Here is a 12,469-nt window from a genome sequence, read left to right on the forward strand (position 1 = left end):
ACTTACATTACTTAGCTCATCTTACAGTGTTTAGCTTACAGTACATACAGTACTTTGCTTATCTGACAGTATTTAGATTATCTTACAGTACTTAGCTTATATTACAGTACTTAGCTTATTTTACAGTACTCAGCTTAGTTTATAGTACTTACAGTACTTAGCTTATCTTTTATTTAAATGTTTTATTTCTCCTTTATTTAACCAGGTAGGCCAGTTGAGAACAAGTTCTCATTTACAACTGCGACCTGGCCAAGATAAAGCAAAGCAGTGCGACAAAACAACAACACAGAGTTACACATAAACAAAAGTACAGTAAATAACACAATAGAAAAGAAAAATCTATGTACAGTGTTGGCAAATGTAGAAGAGTAGGGAGGTAGGCAATAAATAGGCCATAGAAGCGAAATAATGACAATTTAACATTAATACTGGAGTGATAGATCTGCAGATGATGATGTGCAAGTAGAGATACTGGGGTGCAAAAGAGCAAGAGGATAAATAACAATATGGGGATGAGGTAGTTAGGTGTGATATTTACAGATGGGCTGTGTACGGGTACAGTCATCGGTAAGCTGCTCTGACAGCTGATGCTTAAAGTCAGAGAGGGAGATATAAGACTCCAGCTTCAGAGATTTTTGCAATTTGTTCCAGTCATTGGCAGCAGAGAAGTGGAAGGAAAGATGGCCGAAGGAAGTGTTGGCTTTGGGGATGACCAGTGCAATATACCTGCTGGAGCACGTGCTACGGGTGGGTGTTGCTATGGTGACCAGTGAGCTGGAATAAGGCGGGGCTTTACCTAGCAAAGACTTATAGATGACCTGGAGCCAGTGGGTTTGGCATCGGATATGTAGTGAGGGCCAGCCAACGAGAGCATACAGGTCGCAGTGGTGGGTAGTGTATGGAGCTTTGGTGACAAAATGGATGGCGCTGTGATAGACTACATCCAGTTTGCTGAGTAGAGTGTTGGGGGCTATTTTGCAAATGACATCGCTGAAGTCAAGGATCAGTAAGATAGTAAGTTTTACGAGGGTATGTTTGGCGGCATGAGTGAAGGAGGCTTTGTTGCGAAATAGGAAGCCGATTCTAGATTTCATTTTGGATTGGAGATGCTTAATGTGAGTCTGGAAGGAGAGTTTACAGTCTAACCAGACACCTAGGTATTTGTAGTTGTCCACATATTCTAAGTCAGAACCGTCCAGAGTAGTGATGCTAGTCAGGCGCGAGGGTGCGGGCAGCAATCGGTTGAAGAGCATTCACTTAGTTTTACTAGCATTTAAAAGCAGTTGGAGGCCATGGAAGGAGTGTTGTATCTGACAGTACTTAGCTTATGTTACAGTACTTAGCTTACAGTGCTTAGCTTACAGTACTTATAGTACTTACAGTACTTAGCTTATCTAACAGTACTTAGCTTATGTTACAGTACTTATCTTATTTTACAGTACTTAGGGTTATCCGACAGTACTTAGCTTATTTTACAGTGCTTAGCTTACAGTACTTATAGTACTTACAGTACTTATCTTAGTTCTTATCTTATATTATAGCACTTACAGTACTTAGCTTATCTTACAGTACTCAGGTTAATGTATAGTACTTACAGTACTTAGCTTATTTTACATTATTTACAGTACTTAGTGTATCTTACAGTACTTAGCTTATCTTACAGTACTTACAGTACGTTATGAAGGGTTAAATCCACTAAGGATTTGTCAGAGATACACTGTTGGACCTAAAAACATAAGCATTTCGCTGCACCTGCGATAGCATCTGCAAAACTGTGTATGCGACCAATACATTTTGATTTGATAATTTAGTGGGTCATTGTGAACATTGGCGAAAATCTGATATCAACTTTGGAGGGGACAATTACATGACATTTTCTCAAGAGCAATTCCTGAGGGGGACACCAAAAGTAGTGCTGTAAAACATTGTAATATGGTAAATGTATATTGAGGAACCAAAGAAATAAGGTGTTTGCCGTACTCCTAACTATCGGTACCCAAAACTACACAACTAATCACAACAGCAATACCATTGCCTTTAACAAATCTTAGTTCAGTCACCAGTTTAAGTTGAGAGTGGGGGTATCCATTGCATTTTCCAATTATGTTCCTATTTTACAAGTAAAAAAAATTGAGAACCTTTCATAATGTTGCCAAACAAAGACTCAACAAACTTACCTGAGACTCCCTGTCTCTGCCAGTCTGTCCCTGCATATCTGTCCCCAACTCTGCTGTCTGTGTGCCATCTGTTGCCTACTCTGCCTAATGACATCATTGTGAAACATTTCCATTAGAATTTCATTTCTTTCTTATGAACATTTTATCAACTAGTCTTTGAGATATTAGGCTACTAGGGTTCTTACTATGCGTTTTGGTGTACTGAAAAATACTCAGATGTCCGTCTTTTATTTTTCTGCCATTTTTCTACCTGGCTGGCTGGCTGGCTGGCTACACACACACACACACACAGTGTGTAGGTTATTTACAGTAGGAGATGGGCTTCTATCATCTTCAATCATTCTATTTGGGCTTCGATCTAAAAGGTAGCTAGCAAATGTGAAACGGATTAAAATGACAAGAGTTGACAGCTGTATGAGTTCACCATTTACACAGCATATGCTGCAACCTTTTGTAATTTTAATAGTTTGTTTCATATTGGCTGGCTTCCAACAATAGCTGAATTTGCAAAGCTAGCGAGCACCAATTCAGTTTCAGTGGTGTTTGCTATAATCTTTGCTACCCGGGTTAAATAAAGGTGAAATAAAATAAATAAATAAAAGTTCACTTGCGACAATTTAGCTTTTGCAAAGAGACCATTAAATATATTTAAGACAATGGTAGAAGAGAGTGTAGTTCTGTTCAGTTTGGATTTCAGTTTATCGCTAACCTTATCACAGGGACTTTGAAGCACTGACTTACATCATCTGCATGCTGATTCCATCTTTGACGACGCCACATAAATGGAATAGGTACTAGCTAGCTTAATAGTTAATATTTGCGCGCTAGCTCTGCAAATTCAGCTAGTGTGTGTGCGCGATTGACAGGATTAACCTCACGTCAGTTACGTGCATTGAGTGCCTTTCAGACAGTAGATACGACCTCTCTGTTACCTAGCAAGCTAAGGAACTGGCAGTGGATCAAACCATTGTGAGGCAAAGGGTGGGGGGGTTGCAATCTTTTGAAACTTAAAAACGCGCTATTAAGTGTCTATAATCAGCACAATTGCTTTCATTGCGTATTATTAATATTATTTAAATTACATAGTTATGTTTCAGTGATATATTGGGGGGGACAAATCATATTTTTCCCAGGATGGGGGGGTCGTGTGTCCCCCGTCCCCCCCGGGATTTCCGCCCCTGATTGTGAACTAACGTTATGGGAAGCAGGCAAGAGATCAGACTGTATGTTGGTTCATAAATTAACTTACTATGAGCTTACTATACAGTACTCTCATGTAATATTTTGAAATTTCATTTATACTGTCAATATTATCTGTGACCATATAAGATTAGAATGATGTTGCAATAGTTGGATTGATTTAATTCATGTTTTGAAATGTGTTCACATGTACAATGAAAGAACTATACATTTCAAATGTGTATGGTTAACAGACATAGATCGAAGCTGTTTACCAGCCTGGAGATAGAACCTGTTTTTCAGCCTGGAGATAGTAGCCGTTTCTCAGTCTGGAGATAGTAGCCGTTTCTCAGTCTGGAGTTAGTAGCCGTTTCTCAGTCTGGAGTTAGTAGCCGTTTCTCAGTCTGGAGGTAGTAGCCGTTTCTCAGTCTGGAGGTAGTAGCCGTTTCTCAGTCTGGAGGTAGTAGCCGTTTCTCAGTCTGGAGGTAGTAGCCGTTTCTCAGTCTGGAGGTAGTAGCCGTTTCTCAGTCTGGAGGTAGTAGCCGTTTCTCAGTCTGGAGATAGAAGCTGTTTCTCAGTCTCTCGGTCCGAGCTTTGATGCACCTGTACTTTCTCTGCCTTCTAGATGGTAACGGGGTGAACAGTCCGTGGCTCGGGGGTCTGAGGTCCTTGCTGGTCTTCGTGTGTGTGTGTGTTCAGGACGTTGAGGTCATATAAATCCTGTGCTCTGATCTGTTTCCCTCACTGACATGGTTCGAGTGAGTCTGTATCAAACTGTGTTTGAATGTAATCCTAGATGTGAATCTGTGTGAATGTCTCTGTTTCCAATGGAATCTTGTGTTCCAGCTGTTACCTTGAATTTCCAGTCTTTCACATTTGCATTGCTCTGAAAATGTAGGATAGTAGTAGGTATGCGTAATACCCTAGTACCATGCCTCAGAACTACCTGGCCTGATGACTCCATGCTGTCCCCAGTCCACCTGGTCGTGCTGCTGCTCCAGTTTCAACTGTTCTGCCTGCGGCTATGGAACCCTGACCTATTCACCGGACGTGCTATCTCTCTCTACCGAACCTGCTATCTCTAACTCTGAATGATCGCCTATGAAAAGCCAACTGATATTTACTCCTGAGGTGCTGACCTGTTGCACCCTCTACAACCACTGTGATTATTATTATTTGACCCTGCTGGTCATCTATGACCATTTGAACCTCTTGGCCACGTACTGTTATAGTCTCCACCCAGCACAGCCAGAAGAGGACTGGCCACCCTTCAAAGCCTGGTTCCTCTCTAGGTTTCTTCCTAGGTTCCTGCCTTTCTAGGGAGTGTTTCTTAGCCACCATACTCCTACATCTGCATTGCTTGCTGTTTGGGATTTTAGGCTGAGTTTCTGTATAGCACTTTGTGACATCGGCTGATGTAAAAAGGGCTTTATAAATACATTTGATTGATATCTCAGAAATAATTTACACTATTTTAAATGTGTTAGTGTAAATATTTGTGCTTGACTGTAATCTTGTTCTTTTAGCTGGTGTTCCAGGTGCTCCACAGCCACGAGCCAAGGGGTTGTGTGGTTGGCTGTGTGTCTCTAGGTGTTTCTGTGTTTGAGGCTACGTTTGACTGTATTGCCATTGTGTTTCAGCTGGTGTTCGAGGCACTCCACAGCCAGGAGCCAAGAGGCTATGTTGTTGGTTGGATCATTGCCATCAGCCTACTGGTGGGAATACTCATCTTCCTACTGCTGGCTGTGCTGCTCTGGAAGGTAACACTCACTCACTCACTCACTCACTCACTCACTCACTCACTCACTCATGGTTAGAGCGTTGGACTGGTAACTGAAAGGTTGCAAGATCGAATCCCTGAGCTGACAAGGTAAAAATCTGTAATTCTGCCCCTGAACAAGGCAGTTAACCCACTGTTACTAGGCAGTCATTGAAAATAAGAATTTGTTCTTAACTGACTTGCCTATTTAAATAAAGGTATAAATAAATACATTTAAAAGAGAATAATAAACACAGTACAGCAAATAGTGTGGACTATACCATGTAATTTCCTTGTTATTGGGAGGTCCATGTTTTTGTTCCTCATATTGTTGGTAGACTATAGCCTAGAACACCTCCCGTCTAACTGGTCGTTAGACTATAGCCTAGAACACCTCCCCTCTACTGTAACTGGTCATTAGACTATAGCCTAGAACACCCCTCTAACTGGTCGTTAGACTATAGCCTAGAACACCTCCCCTCTACTGTAACTGGTCATTAGACTATAGCCTAGAACACCTCCCCTCTACTGTAACTGGTCATTAGACTATAGCCTAGAACACCTCCCCTCTAACTGTTCATTACACTGTAACCCGTTTCTTCTCTCATAACTATCTCTAATCTTTCCTCACCACTTAATGCCACTATCTTTAATTTCTGTAGTTTGTGTTGTTAGGTTCTAATTATCAGAGTAAGAACTCGACACTATGAAAGCTCGACAAAAAAACATATTCACACCAGCACTGATATTTAACCCTGTCCCCTATGCTGAGTCTCCTCCTACACATTTGAACAGCCAATGCATCTCTGTTGCTAGACAGAACCTTAGTGATATCTGTTCTTCCTCACTTTATCTGACCTGACCTCTGCCCCAAAGTGCTCACTCCTCCCCAACTCACAGCTGTCATGGTGACTGGTACCAGACTGTGTCTCTTCTCCTCCCAGAGGATTCCTGATGGCTAACAATAACACATCTTGACATAATGTAAACATTATACATTACCTTCTCTCCCTCAGTGACATGAATAACTATATTTCATATTCTCAGAACCCAACAGTGTTGTGGTATTGTGTAATGACACCACGATTGTCTAATGATGTTTGGCGTATTGTCAGAGGAACATGTTAGCCCCAAGCTAACACATTAACTTGTTAACAACTAGTCACATTGGGCAATTTGTATTGAGCATCTCTGAACCTATTGTTTAGTCTGTGACAGTGCTACATTTCTAAAGAAAAAGACAGTCAGCACTCGCAAATAAAGTATGACTTCAGCAGTCACAATGGACACACTTCAGCCATCAAGCATTTGTCAGTGCTACATTTTCCAGGTCCCAGGGATTTGTTTAGTTGTGAAATGCTTCTCTTGGATTAGAGTGGCATGCAGTCAGTCAGTCATAGGGGATGTGCTCTTGGATAGTCTTTAACAACCACACAAGGAACAACATGGACTTCACAAAAATGTACACTGACCATGCATACCACACACACACACACACATCATACCACACACATGAAAGAAAGATCTTGGAGGGGAAATGGCCCCCAATTGATGTCCAGACCAGACCCCTTTACTTCCCTATACAGACCAGACCCCTTTACTTCTCTATACAGACCAGACACCTTTACTTCTCTATACAGACCAGACACCTTTACTTCTCTATACAGACCAGATCCCTTCTCTATACAGACCAGACCCCTTTACTTCTCTATACAGACCAGACCCCTTTACTTCTCTATACAGACCAGACCCCTTTACTTCTCTATACAGAACAGATCCCTTTACTTCTCTATACAGACCAGATCCCTTCTCTATACAGACCAGACACCTTTACTTCTCTATACAGACCAGACACCTTTACTTCTCTATACAGACCAGATCCCTTCTCTATACAGACCAGACCCCTTTACTTCTCTATACAGAACAGATCCCTTTACTTCTCTATACAGACCAGGTCCCTTCTCTATACAGACCAGACCCCTTTACTTCTCTATACGCAAAACTCTTTTTCTTTCCCTCGTTTGCTACTCCCACTGGGAATAGCACGACTAAACCCTGAAATGTTGCTCCTGGAATATACTGTGTGTGTTTGTAACACTAGCCCTCCCTTTCTCCAAGTCCTTGCACTCTGCCAAAGTAAACCCCACGTACAAGAGCTGCACATGTCCACTATTTCCTCTTTGAGGAAATTCCTGTGGGGAAAAAAACCAGGCTGTGTCTCAAATGGCACCCTATTCCATATATAGTGTGTTACTTTTTACCAGGACTCTGAGGGCTCTAATCAGAAGTAGTGCACAATGTTGGGAATAGGGTGCCATTTTGGACACAGCCTGTCTGAATCAGAGAGAGAGAGAGAGAATCTCTTTTGTTGTCTTTTCGCTGAGCTGACCCTTAGTGTTTTCTCACAGTAGCGTCATCTCTATGTTTAGATAGACATCAACAGATCCATGGTGTGTATCTATTCATCTGTCTATCTAGCTGACGTTTACTGAATTTCTATATTTTCCTTATACAAACTATACACTGAGTGTACAAAACCTTAGGAACACCTTCCTACTATTGAGTCGGGGCCAGGACTCTACAAGGTGCCGAAAGCATTCCACAGGGATGCTTGCCCAATGCTTCCCACAGTTGTGTCAAGTTGGCTGGATGTCCTTTGGGTAGTGGGCCATTCTTGATACACACAGGAAACTGTTGAGCGTGAACAACCCAGCTGCATTGCAGTTCTTGACACACTGGTGCGCCTGGCACCTACTACCATACCCTGTTGAAAGGCACTTTAATATTTTTTCTTGCCAATTCACCCTCTGGATGGCACACATACACAATCCATGTCCCAGTTGTCTCAAGGCTTAAAAATCCTTATTTAACCTGTCTCCAACCCTTCCTCTACACTGACTGAAGTGGATTTAACAAGTGACATCAATAAGGGATCATAGCTTTCACCTGGTCAGTCTATGTCATGGAAAGATAAGGTGTTCCTAATGTTTTGGACACTCAGTGTATCGTCACGGAGTGCAGAATCCAGTTCAAGACTGGTCAACGTTTTTTGAAGAAAAATAAGTAGCAGGATCGCTTCAGGCATTCCAAAACACCACAGGTGGTGTAATCCCCTTGTGGTATCACTTTTCCTTTTGCTTTTCAACTGGTGAATGTTTCTGGAAAAGGCAAATTATATTCTTCAGTCTGTTGACCACTAAGGCACATAGCATGAACAGAGGCTATGTGTAGCCAGTGTATTCTTCCCATTCCTTTTTAAATTACATTCAATAAAAACATTTATTTTTAAATATGTGATTTATCCCTGAGGGGCTTTGAGAAACAACAACTAGACAGCATACCAACCACACAACAATGATAATACCACGCAACCATGACAATACCACACAACCATGACAATACCACATAACCATGACAATACCACGCAACCATGACAATACCACATAACCATGACAATACCACGCAACCATGACAATACCACACAACCATGACAATACCACATAACCATGACAATACCACACAACCATGACAATACCACACAACCATGACAATACCACACAACCATGACAATACCACATAACCATGACAATACCACGCAACCATGACAATACCACGCAACCAGGACAATACCACGCAACCATGACAATACCACGCAACCAGGACAATACCACATAACCATAACAATACCACGCAACCATGACAATATCACACAACCATGACAATACCACACAACCATGACAATACCACATAACCATAACAATACCACGCAACCATGACAATATCACACAACCATGACAATACCACATAACCATGACAATACCACGCAACCATGACAATACCACATAACCATGACAATACCACGCAACCATGACAATACCACGCAACCAGGACAATACCACGCAACCATGACAATACCACGCAACCAGGACAATACCACATAACCATAACAATACCACGCAACCATGACAATATCACACAACCATGACAATACCACACAACCATGACAATACCACATAACCATAACAATACCACGCAACCATGACAATATCACACAACCATGACAATACCACATAACCATGACAATACCACGCAACCATGACAATACCACATAACCATGACAATACCACGCAACCATGACAATACCACGCAACCAGGACAATACCACACAACCATAACAATACCACGCAACCATGACAATACCACATAACCATGACAATACCACGCAACCATGACCATACCACACAACCATGACAATACCACGCAACCATGACAATACCACATAACCATGACAATACCACACAACCATGACAATACCACGCAACCATGACAATACCACGCAACCATGACAATACCACGCAACCAGGACAATACCACACAACCATGACAATACCACACAACCATGACAATACCACGCAACCATGACAATACCACGCAACCAGGACAATACCACGCAACCATGACAATACCACGCAACCAGGACAATACCACATAACCATAACAATACCACGCAACCATGACAATATCACACAACCATGACAATACCACACAACCATGACAATACCACATAACCATAACAATACCACGCAACCATGACAATATCACACAACCATGACAATACCACATAACCATGACAATACCACGCAACCATGACAATACCACATAACCATGACAATACCACGCAACCATGACAATACCACGCAACCAGGACAATACCACGCAACCATAACAATACCACGCAACCATGACAATACCACATAACCATGACAATACCACGCAACCATGACCATACCACACAACCATGACAATACCACATAACCATAACAATACCACGCAACCATGACAATATCACACAACCATGACAATACCACACAACCATGACAATACCACATAACCATGACAATACCACATAACCATGACAATACCACGCAACCATGACAATACCACATAACCATGACAATACCACGCAACCATGACAATACCACGCAACCATGACAATACCACACAACCATAACAATACCACGCAACCATGACAATACCACATAACCATAACAATACCACGCAACCATAACAATACCACGCAACCATGACAATACCACACAACCATGACAATACCACACAACCATAACAATACCACATAACCATGACAATACCACGCAACCATGACAATACCACGCAACCATGACAATACCACGCAACCATAACAATACCACGCAACCATGACAATACCACGCAACCATGACAATACCACGCAACCATGACAATACCACGCAACCATGACAATACCACGCAACCATGACAATACCACAATACCACAATACCATGACAATACCACGCAACCATCACTTCATCATCAAATAAAACATTTAGAATAGTAGAAACTACATAAAACAACATTTTAAACTTGGCGCACAACAAAGACAGCCCAACTAGTGTCACCACAAGAGCAGAGCCCGGAAGCTCACTTTGGGCCTCAACAGCTTTTCCAGCCAGGGAAGCCTTCATTCCACATAAGCAGAGACCAGAGCAAAGGCTCTCAACAGCTTCTCCAGCAAGGGAAACCTTCAATCCACAAGGTTCTAACCTGGTGGTTTCTGCCTGATGGCCAGTATAATAGAGACTAGTAAATCTTAACAGGTCAAACATCTGGCCATAGGTCCATCTCACATAGGTCCTTAGAACAACTGACTGCGTTGCCCGGATGGTCTAGTGGTCTAAGTTGCTGCCTCAGGAATACATGCACCAGTCCAAGCGAGGGTTCAAATCTGACCCACTGCTAGCAAACCCTCAGTCTCACTGTCCTATATAATAAATACAAAAAGATATATGAAGCCACTGACCCTAAAGAACAGCTGACAGGGGTCAAAGGTCCATCTCACTCCCTAACCATTTCACCTGAGATTTAAGCCACTGTTGACCATTGAGGCCCATATGAGCAGAGGTAATCCTCAATCTTAACAGGTCAAACATCTGGTCATAGGTCCACCTCCTTAACCACTGAGCCGGAGCTAACAACAAGTGTTTTTCTTCTCTCCCCCTCTCCTTATCATCCTATTCTCTCCTCCTTTTCTCATTCCCCTCTCCCAGATGGGTTTCTTCCGCCGGCGCTACCGGGAGATCATCGAGGCCGAGAAAAACAGGAAGGACAGAGCTGACGAGAGCTGGGATTGGGTGGAAAAGAACCACTGAGGGACAGAGAAGCCAATGAGAGCACAGGGTGTGGGGATTGGGTCAATGGAGGATCCAATGGGCTGAGGGCTTTCACCACAGCCAGCCAATCAGGAATAAGGGCCCTTCAATCTTCCATATGTGGAAGAGAAATAAATGGTCTCTGGATTTTTTGGAGGGAGACTTTTTTTGTGGGTGGGAGACTGGGGATCGAGGGAACTAACAGACAGACATCTGAGGTGGAGGTTGGTGTCACTCGCTAGGATCAGATTCATTAGGACCCTAATTCAGTGCAATGGAAATTGGAAATTAGCGTTTCTTATTGGACTAGGATCCCATTCCTGTTTGTCAGTTTTCTTCCGTTTTGTGTCAAATTAATACAACACTCGCAATAGAATTCAATTAGTCCCTATGGAGGTAACTTCCTGCCAACGGAAATAAACAAAATGGAACTGTTAAAGAAACAACGGGCCTGTTCAGGATGCTGTAATGTTCCAGAACATTCAGTTAGAAATATATTGTTCAGAACAGACATGATGCGTTAGCTCTAAACATTCTATTTCTATCTGCAACGTTCTGAGTGTTTCACGTCACTGAATACACCCAAGGAGATAGACGTTCTTGGACAGGATGTGGACAATGACGCGGATATTATGGGACGGGACAACAAAAACCCTCAGGGCTCTGTTTTAATAGTAGTGAACATTTATTTTTATACATATTAAAACCATATTGTATTAAATTGGGGCTTTGCGAAATGGTTGGTTCGAGTTTTTGAAGTCTAATGTAAGCATATCTATATGTTTTTCTTTAAAGCACTGATGTCCGAGTTGATGCTATGTTTCAGCGTCTTTCCTTTAGATTCCAGGCCAAAGATACAGCATGTAATGTATAGTAAATGAGTCATTTTGTATATTATCCAGTATCGTGAGATGTGGATTTTCTGGAGTGTGAAAGATTGTGTCTTTTAGTTCTGTACTGTTTCCTGCTCACAAATATCTCTTTAATATCTCACACATCTCCCTCTCCCTTAGATAGATAGCTATATGGGCAACCAGCCAAGCAAGTCCTATGAAGACCCACAGAAATACAATTACAGGAGCAGACATTCCCATTCAAGTCAAAATTATATTTCTCTGTGTAGACCTTCCATTCACCATAAACAGAGATATATTTTTTGTCACATATC

At 42.0% G+C, this 12,469-nt stretch overlaps 1 protein-coding gene across 1 annotated transcript in view; it reads left to right on the plus strand.

Moving 5' to 3' along the window:
- LOC115152816 (integrin alpha-9) overlaps nucleotides 1-12,198 on the plus strand; it is a 151,918-nt gene extending 139,720 nt beyond the window's left edge. The window contains exons 27-28 of the mRNA XM_029697656.1: nucleotides 4,997-5,116; nucleotides 11,200-12,198. Coding sequence (XP_029553516.1) covers nucleotides 4,997-5,116; nucleotides 11,200-11,301 — 222 coding nt within the window. The 3' untranslated portion in view covers nucleotides 11,302-12,198. The remainder of the gene's footprint in view (nucleotides 1-4,996; nucleotides 5,117-11,199) is intronic.
- Nucleotides 12,199-12,469: the final 271 nt, after the last annotated feature.

Source organism: Salmo trutta, chromosome 18 (assembly GCF_901001165.1).
Source record: "Salmo trutta chromosome 18, fSalTru1.1, whole genome shotgun sequence".
Classification (NCBI taxonomy): Eukaryota; Metazoa; Chordata; class Actinopteri; order Salmoniformes; family Salmonidae; genus Salmo; species Salmo trutta.